Genomic DNA, 10,260 nt, shown 5'->3' on the forward strand with positions numbered 1-10,260 from the left:
AGGAAGTTGCACCATTTTCAATTGGACATCCTCTAATTTAAAATAAACTCAAATCAAGTCCACCTAGACAAGTTTTTTTCCCAAACATGCTCCAAATCTCACCAAACCCCATAAGATCTTATTCTATTTTCTGTATACCTGAAAGCAATTTAATTGGACAGTGTTTTTTTTTCTTGTTTTGCAAGTTTTTCTAGCTCTAACCTATGATCTTCTTATACAGGGTGTCCGCGGGGTCTTAAAAAGTATTAAAAGTCGATAAATCTATTTAGCGAAAATGAAGGCTATTAAAAAGTATTAAACGGCATTTTCCAAGGTATCTCATTTTGTAGCTTGTTTTCAATAAGTATATAAATTGTCTAAAGAGGTTGTATTCTACAGTTTGCCTGAATGTAATTATTGCNACTGTTGACGTGAACTTGACGGGAGAAAAAAGGTCTCGTTTCGCAGTGATAGGAAAGACTGTATCTTGTTGACAGTGACTGACACAGGAAGGAATGAATGTGAGGCAATAAACCTGACTGCTCCAAGGCTAAAGAGACACACACACACACACACACACACACACACACACACACACACACACACACACACACACACAGATCACAGCGAGACTTGGTTGATAGACGCTGTCCGGTTTGAATAAGTATGTCCGTGCCTGTCTGTTTATCCTGTAGGTATATTTCCTCATACATTTTACACTCTTTGGCTTTTTCTCTGACAGATCCTGTGATGTGTATGCAACTTGATATAGTCAAGCAACCCCTGAAGTCTACATTGTTTTAGATTAAGGTGTGATGGTCAGGAGGCTTGAGTCTGTTTCTGGACAATCAAAACATTTGGCTTGTTAAGGACAATCCAAGCAAAACTAATACGAATCAAGTCATTTTGATTATAATGTTATTTTTATGTTATACAATCAATGAAGCGCTGTAAATGCATTATATCGGCTTGTATCAGTCACATATTTGGCCCACAGCGCTCAGACCAAGTAAATGACAAGTAATCAAGAAGATAAGTTAGGTGCATGGTGGCTAGCAGCCTTGTTTGGCATGTTGGTAATACACCTTGAAAACCAAACACCGCCCTTAATTTAAGCTTTCCACAAGGTTTTCTTGAAATCTTTGCTTCATTATATGTGGAAAGGGAAATAGTTTTTGAGCTACAGCTGTACAAGGGACATGCTACCATGTTAGAAGAATCACAACCATTTGTTCTTGAAGTAGTTTGTCTGTAACTGGTGATAAAAGCTAAACTTGGCAAATGGTGTTTTGCAAAACCCGATCCAAAACTTTTTTCGAAACATTCTATCACTGGAAGTGCCATACACTTCATTTCCTCCCTACAAAGAAAGGATGGTCAACAAGGATACAATATTTTGTTATCACAGTGAACACCTTCTAACCTCACAGAAATTAGATGTATTCTTGGTTTCACAAAGGAGGAAGAGGCAAGGAAGAAGAAACATTCTGGGCTTTTCTTTTGATTTCACTCCCCCGGTGGCACGACAGGTCTCTTTCTGCAGGCGTTTTGCACACTAGCCCTGACACCCAGCTTGGTCAGAAACAGTAGATGACTAACAAAGTAAAAGTATTTAGGGTTTGTTATATGATCTTTTCAGATTGTAGGAGTACTAAAGGACGGGATGTTTTCTATCCAAACTTCTGCAAGTGTGCATTTGTGCAGCTGAAAGTCTTATGAGTCATAACTGTTTTTGTCCATTTGTTCCACAGTAGACACACTGAGGGTATTGTTTTATCACAACCAACAGTCAACACACAGCGAATTGGAGGAAGCAAATTCATTTAGATTTAATCGTTTAATAAAGGATTTTAACTTTGCATTTTAGCAGCTCTTTTATTTCCACTAAACATTTGTATTGACTCTGTTCCTTTCTCCTTCTTTTGTTAGCTGCCAAGTACAATGGTGAAGTCTACAACAAGCGTCGGCTGATGGTGGAGCTGCCGTCGAAAGGTGGGCTTCCTCTCCAGCCAATGGGAAACTCTAGACCCTCCATGAGTAACTCCAGACCCTCACTGGGCAACATGTCATCGATGACTCCTCCGATGACCAACAACCCCATGACTTCTAACCAAATGGCCTCCAATTCCATGAACCCCAACATGAACCCCAACATGAACCCCAACATGAACCCCAACGTGAACCACAACATGAACCAGATGCCCTCCATGACCCAAATGACATCAATGATGCCCATGACTTCAATGACGCCCATGACTTCCCTTAGCCAGATGACGTCCATGACCCCTATGACGTCCATGACCCCTATGACCTCCATGAATCCTATGACCTCCATGAACCCTATGACCTCCATGAACCCTATGACCTCCATGAACCCTATGACCTCCATGAACCCTATGACCTCCCTGGGTCCACTGACTCCTGAGCCAGTGGCCACCTACGTCACCGAGATGCCCGGCCTCTCTTCCCACTCAACCCTTCCGACAGAGCGGCACATAGCCGGTCTCGGAGGAGGCGGACTCAAGGCGAACGGCCAGAAACACAAAGGCAGTCATGGTCACTTGGGCCACAGCTCTCACAGCTCTCACCCTCAGTCCCACAGTTATGGCCACAGCCACAGTAGCAAGCCGCTAGGACACGGGGCGACCAACTTGGCCCACATGGCGGGGACCATGCCAGGTGGAATGTCCATGGGCATCTCCAGGGGCAATGAGACCGCCATTGGCCAGGGTTCGGCTACAATGGGCCGCCCAATGGCGTACAGCTCCAACACAATTACGTCTGGGCATACGATGGGGATGGGGATGAAGGCCTGGGATGGGACTGAGACTGTGGGCCGGAGGAAGACCTATGGCCACAAGAGGCCTCAGTGTACCGTGCTGGAGCCCAACCAGCTTCGAAGCACCAGAGGCCAAAGCCACAGTCAACACTTCCTCCCCACACAGCCGTACTATGTGACCAACAGCAAGACAGAAGTGACTGTGTGAGTGAGGAAGTAAGGAAGAAACAAAAGGGGGAAAGGATGCATGAGGAGTGGTGGCACAAGTAATCACTGAGTGCAGACACCAACCGCTGCGTTGGTCAAAGGCGCAGATCTATGTGTGTTTGTGTGGCTCGTTGGTATACTAGTGAATGTGGTGGGACAGTGACAGTGTGTCTTGAGTTCACCAATCAAATCACCACACAGACCTTTGTTGCCAAACGGATGGCATGATATTTGGTGGCATATGTAACCATAACTTCAAAGAGCCTACAGAGCGGGGGGGTGTGTGTACACTTGTGGAGATATTAGAGTGTTGTCTCACAGCTAATATCTACTCTGTAATATCTACAGCGCAACTTCACACGGATGATAAAGTGGGAAACTGCTGATAATAAAATGGATTGGCTTTACGAACCCAACCTGAGAAGCAATATAAGGGATTATGTGTAAAGCGCTGAAGCATCGCGGGACAGAGGAAACACAGCAAGTTTACCCACAAACCTCACAACATGAGTTCTGCTCATCTAACCAACAAAGCGTTGAATGGTTTGGAAGAAATAACATTCCCTCATGATTCACCCCACAAATCTCCTGAGGGCTTTGAAACTGACATGACGAGGGCACCAGGCTTTGGACTGCAGAAATGCAGGGCTTTGTACTGTTGCTATTCAGAAGCGCCTTCATGAGATCTGCAGCTGAAGGTCGCCATTTTCCACAAGGCTCCAGCACAGAGAATGGCTGTCACATTGGCATTGTTCTGTTCTGATCTCGTCTGTGTGGTGACAGCTGGTCCAGAGGAGGGATAAGAGGCAGGGAGGCAGCACTGGTGTGATGCTGCAGCTAGCAGAGGCTTCATCGAGTCAACACACATTCAAGCTCACGCAGAAACATATTACAGATCAACATGTTGAAACAATTATAGCAACACAGGGTTTAATCACAATGATTTCTTCAAGAAAGACACCAATATTTTCATTATTCGGTTAAAGAAGGCTGTTTTGTTTGATTTGTGTCATTTTAAATTTGACATTTCTATTTCAAAAACATAGAAATGTTCAGTGCTTCCCCAAATTACAATCATGTTGGTGAATTATAAGCATCACAGTACCACAACACTCGAAACCAATCTAACTTTTGTAAATGGCAGCTAAATCGGAATTAACTACTTTTTCAGTTTTGGATCCATAAATACTTTTGAATTATGAAACTTCACAATTATACAATTATTGACAATATAGCAGTAAACTATTGAGTTTGACAAGTAAATCAATACCACTTTTAAGTCTGTGTGTTAAATAGCAATAAATAAATGGTGTTAAAAATGTTCAGGAATGGTCTTGATCATTCAGAAAGAAGACAAAATAACTTAATAAATGGGAAATAAATGTATTGTATGTATTAGATTAAGAAAACACAGACCACACATACAATATTGGTCAATGTTATAACTATATTCCTAACATATTGCAATAGGTGGACCCAATTTAAACTTTGGCACAGATTTTTTATAGGATTATAAACGTAACTAGTTTTAGACAAAACAAAAATAAAAACAGTATTTTACTTAAACTGGTAATAAAAAAACACTGCCATAAGAAACTACGATGGATTATATCACTCACTGTACTCGAATTATTTCACACCCAGCATGAAAAGCAAATGGGTTACATGACTCAAATATTTTAAAAAATCTGACAAATAGGCCAAATCTTTTTAGGTTTTTTCTCTGAGCCTGTTTGCTTTATTTTGTAATGATGAGAGATGTATTAGCAACTGCAGTCTTAATTTTGACTTAGAGGTACAAGCAGCACTTTAGATAATTAAGACTCTCTTTACACTTGCAAATAAGATGCATTTTAAAAGAGATCCCATTAGCCGCTTTCACACCAAGTACTTTGCCGCACTTAGTTCCCAGCACTTAGTTCCCAGCTCTTTGTTCCCCCATGGAACTAAGAGCTGATCGCGTTCACACCGGAATAAGTTGAGGGAAGATAACGCAAATGAAGCATGAAATGAAGCCGCTGACGTCACTTCTTCTTCTTCTGCTTTGGGTTTACTGGCAGGCCGCAAACAACTTCACGGCGTATACTGCCACCCGAAGTCCCCGGCCGGAAGTCCCCGGAGTTGGGGACTGGCTTCAGTAGAAGCAGCTGGGACTCCCAGCAGCTTCTACTGAAGCCTTCAGAGTGCGGCCCGTCCACACAGCGGCGTGCGTTGACACTTGCCGGCAGGCGTGTCTGAAACTCGACCAACAACCAATCACAAGAATCTCCCGCCCCTGACACACAAGCAGCGGTTTGATTGGCTAGAGCTTGTACTGGCATATGATTCGATTGGCTGAAGCTTCTGCCGAGGCGTCCGCCAGAACGCCGACACCTCCTCATCTCCACCGCTCCCATGTTTTCTTTTGTGTTGCCATAAGTTAGTCTCTCTCCGTTGGTGCGTGGGGCTAATGCTAATGCGAGTTAATACGAGGCGTGGTTTTGCAATTCGCCCTACCAATCAGACATAGGAAACTTTTCTCCCACGAAAGTCCCTGCTCTCTAACAGAGTATAAAAAGGGGTAAAAGGTTCTCATGAACTAATTTAGTTCTCGATCTTTTTGGTGGTGAACGCAGACATTCCGGAAATATATCGGAACTAAACGGGAAAAGTACTCGCGGTATGAAAGCTTTACGTTCAAAGTCCACGTTGTCTGGGAACATGCGGCCGAGCGGGGTTGTGGGGGTGTTAGCATGTCAAGAAGTCGAACCCCAACAGTACTGATGTGAGTGCGTGGCAAGTCGAAATCCAAATCCTGCATAGTTTACGAGTGGAACGACGAGAGACATTGATTTCTTGTTTTTGCAGGTAGACAATCGAGAAGGACAGTGGAAACAGAATTCGAGGGGCAGAGCGGGGGAACGTTTGGGGGCGGCGCCCTCCGCAGCCGCCAGGGCCGCCCCCTCCACTCTGGCATCCACACCTTCCAAACAATTGTTGATTTCAGCCTGAGTTCATATAGGTTTTTATTTGCTCTCTGGCAATACAGGTGAGTGCGCCCTTCCATTTTCTTACCGCTGTTACCTTGCGTTTACTTAACAGCCATGAGCATTCAAAAAAGTAAAGTCCTCCCTAAAGTCAAGATGAATGCTTTTGATGCATTTCACAACGCATGGTCCTTTAACTGCGCATCATTATCCTTCGGCCATTGCCCGGTCCTGCTCCCTGATGTTATTTCAGCATCATATTGGATTCGACTGCGCCGAGTCATTCAGAGTCGGCATAAATTGTTTGTATTGATTGTAATCTGTGCTCAATAATCACATCAGGCAGCCTCCTCTTCGCGGCGTCATTAATGTCATCGTCTTCCTCCTGCGTGAAAAGGCTTCAGACGTTCTCCCGCCTAGTGCTTCTGCCTAAGATCAACAGTTTACAAGTCACCAAATGATGGTATCCAATTCAGTTCCACGCAGAAAGGTCTGTGCAACAGATTGAGAACGGGTTGTGGTAAATACGTAATACCTTCAGCGAAGGAGAACTCGAGAGCGAGCCACATACACCCTGGAACCGCGACGAAGAATAGCCAGATAGTGGCTGCGCGCGGTACCGATGTATTTCGAGCTAAGTATTAACATAATCAATTCATTACCACAAAACTGACTTGGGCGTCCCAGAGGATTCTGTGAATTGGGTGAGCTCGGCAGATCTCGAAACAAGCTCTCATTCTTAAGATTGTGTTCACCAATGACATGAAGATATAATATCAGTTCCACGCAGGAGCGCAAAGGCTCGTGCGATAGGCTTTTGAGTTTATGTTAAGTACTGCCTCCCCCTTGATCAACACAATGGTGATATGTCAAAAGACAATTCATCCTTGACTTAGAGACTCGCTTACTTATGATTTTTCATGCCCACGGCTGTGATACCAGAGGTGACAGGGTGAATGAAAAATCAAGGGGCGCCACTCACTGTATTTGATGGTCTTTTGCTTTTTGTAGCTATCTTGTCTCGTAGAGAGGGAATACCTAGTGATAGCCTTATACCGAACATTCAGGCTTGCGATTAAGCTGCGACGAGAACTTTGAACATAATTTATCAATCTTCTACACGTGATTAGTGACTTTCCCCTGAATAATTACAATACTTACCATTAGAGCTCGCCCACATTATAACTCCACCAATAAACATGAACTATAAGAAACTCAGAAGTCCCAATGCTTTAGATTTGTTCCCCAAAGGTGGAAGCATTGTACAGTAGTGGTTTAAAAAGGCAAACCCCTGCATTTAAAGAGTTTTGGTTTTGAACCTCTTCCTTTTTAACTCGTACCTGCCATACATTTCTAGGGAACTCAGGACACGTTAGCAACCTCTCAGCTCGTCAGCCTACCAATGTAAACCCAAACACACGATTAGACCTAACTCAAAACATGTTTAGGCTTTGAGGTTGACGTTTTTCAAAACAAACTTGCAAACATTAGGCTCAATTAGCTAGCCAGCAACATTCAATGAAATCTGCCGAGTCTCCTTTTAGCCTTCCATAATTAAAGATTGCAGAACAGTGAAAGCTATTTTTTAATGGAGAAGACCATTATGAAGAAATAAATCTGCCCTGTTGCAGCTCAAAGTCATTTAATGACACTGTTTAGTGTTTTTTCAAATGACTGTTTTGAGTTTCTTTTTTGTCTTACGCGACATACACACCGAATTTCCTGGTGGACTTTTGTCTGCAGGCTATAGTAATGCTAATGGAAAGCCTTCTATCGTCGTAAGGCAATCCTCCCCTTGCATGGTTAACCCACTGCCCAAATCCATTATGTAATAAACTAACTGCCAGTGAGCGGCCCAACAGAGGCTGCCAATCTTTCCAAGTGGATAATCTGTTTTGTCTGGTAAGCGTTAATGGTTTATTGATGCTAAAAGAAACACCTTTAATAAACCCTTAGATTACCATAAGTGGGTATTTTTTGACCCGGTGGAGGTGGTTTTTTCTTGAAAGTATCTCTGTAATTACATTTTTTTTTATCATTTCATATTCTAGCTATTCCTCAAAAAACATTTTAAGAAATTGTAGTTTTTTGAATCCCTTTGGGATCCCCCAGTCAGAGCTGGTTGTGTGGCCAGGGAAAAGAAAAGTGTTGGGGCTCTCTGCTGGAACTGGCTACCTCCGCGACCACCGACCACGGATAAGCGGGGAGAAGATATGGAATGGATGGTAGTTTTTGTATTACTACCCCAAACTTCCATAAGTGGGTCAAAAGAATGACCCGCACTGCATTTTTCCTATGGAACCCCAATGGGAACCTTTGATCTCTTATCAACCTGTTGCCTGTCAAGGAAATACATTCACTTGTGGACCACACAGACTACATCCACAAGTGACACCTCTCAGAAAGATTATTTTACACAGCAAGATCTGATGTCAGTATAATAATAATAATACATTATATTTGTATAGGGCTTTTCAAGGACTCAAAATCACTTTACAATATAAGGGAAGGTTAGGGTGGGGGGTATAGGACTATCAAACTTGATCAACCGGCATGGATTGATGGGGGGTGGGCTATGAGTAGACAAGAGGAGAAGAGATGAGTTTTGAAAAGGGACTGGAATACTGTGAGGGTCTCAGAATAGCGGAGATCTTTGGCATCAATATGTTCAAAATGTAAAAAAAAAGGTCTAAAAATTGTAAATTGTGAACAATTAAATATAAAATATTTCTAGTGTGAACCAAAATATAATACTAAATATTATACAAGTGATTTTTCTTAACCAAAATGATAAAAATGTCATAAAAACACATATTATTCTAATACGGGTCCTTTATGGGAGAGTGTAGGGTCCAGTCACTCTGAGGGCATCTAAGGGTTAATAGAAAGCAACAGCAGCGTTCACATCTAAAAACTTCCAGACATATCTTTATCAGAAGACTAATCAAACTGCACCAACCCTGGAGTGAAGGTTTAAATAACATTTAAGATTACATTTGCAAGACATCTTAACATTTTATAGAATACTATCACTGTGGATATTGAAATACAGTCATGAAGCTGCAGCTCCAGCTCTGCCAAACAACACTCTTGGCAGCAACCACCATTAGCATCCCAAGATTAGCGCAGTGCTAAAGGATTTATTGTTTTTTGATTGCTAAATCCCATCTCAGGTTTCTCCATCCCACCGTCCACACTCCTACTCCGTCTGCCCATCTGTGGTTGATGCAATTCCAAGACCATGGCCACATTTGTTTATCGCGGTGCTTATTTATTTTCTGGGATGATTTGCTAACAGCAGGCACAGGGCACACAGGTTGTTGGAGGTAATAAGCAGGGGAGAGAGAAAGGAAGGAGGAGAGAGAGAGATTGTAGCTAAACTGTGTTTTTTTCAACGGAGGATAATTTTGCTCCCCAGAAGGCTGTGATTGGCATTAATTACCCAACAGGTGCTAACAGCGATGAATCTCATAATTAACCAGTTTAGATTTAGCTCATTTGGGAAGACATGGGTATGAAATGCAAGTGCTGAAATGTGTGTGAGCATGTGTTTGATATGTGTGTGCATGATGGAGATAATGTCAGAGATAGATTATGTGTGTGTTTGTTGTGTCAGAACATCTTTCAGGTGTTAACCTTCAGACTGATGTCATGTTCAACACAATGACTTCTCTAATGGTCTCTATCTAACAACTTGGATAACTTACTTATCAGAGGTCGGACTTTGGTAGACTAGATTTTATATGTGTGAAGGAGGGTTGGTCTAGAAAATGGGTATTATACTGAAGATTTAGAAACTCAATTCAGTCAGTAGACATTAGATTACATGTCACTTTATCCAAAGCTACTTACATACTCAATACTGTGGTCAATCCCCACCGGAGTAATTTGGGGTGAAGTGTCTCAGGGACACAACGACATGCTGACTGCAGTGGGGTTTGAACCTGTGCTCCCCCTGATCCCAACACCAACGCACTACCCACTGCACCACATGCCTCCTGGACCCAGACCTACTGTGAAAACCGTAGCATTGCATTTAGATTATCGCACCTTTGTAGGTGTTTAGAGAATGACATCATCTGAAATGATTTAGGCATTGCTTAGACAAGATGTTGGTTATCTTTTCCAAGCAGAGAAAAGATAACATGTAGTACACCATCCTTAAGATTCTGCATTCGGTTGGGGACGGGTTCCTTTGTCCATCAGCATGATGATTATGGATTATTTAACCAGGCAACTTTCCTGCCTTCCTGATTATCTCATTCAACTGGAACATTCTTTGAAGACAGACAGGGAAACACCCCATATATTAATGTAGCTGCCCTGAAT

At 42.6% G+C, this 10,260-nt stretch overlaps 1 protein-coding gene across 2 annotated transcripts in view; it reads left to right on the top strand.

Annotated features, from left to right (window-relative positions):
* LOC104945859 (protein shisa-9A-like) overlaps nt 1-10,260 on the top strand; it is an 83,578-nt gene that overhangs the window by 62,024 nt on the left and 11,294 nt on the right. The window contains exon 4 of one of the 2 annotated variants that reach the window (XR_798377.1): nt 1,909-3,868. Coding sequence is in view for 1 of the 2 variants with exons in the window: in XM_010771583.1 (XP_010769885.1) it covers nt 1,909-2,966 (1,058 nt within the window). In the remaining variant the exon portion in view is untranslated. Of the gene's footprint in view, nt 1-1,908; nt 5,037-10,260 lie in introns of those variants that run through there. The other variant, XM_010771583.1, reaches the window with a different exon arrangement.

Source organism: Notothenia coriiceps, unplaced genomic scaffold, assembly GCF_000735185.1.
Source record: "Notothenia coriiceps isolate Sejong01 unplaced genomic scaffold, NC01 NC01_scaffold00010093, whole genome shotgun sequence".
NCBI classification, from domain to species: Eukaryota; Metazoa; Chordata; class Actinopteri; order Perciformes; family Nototheniidae; genus Notothenia; species Notothenia coriiceps.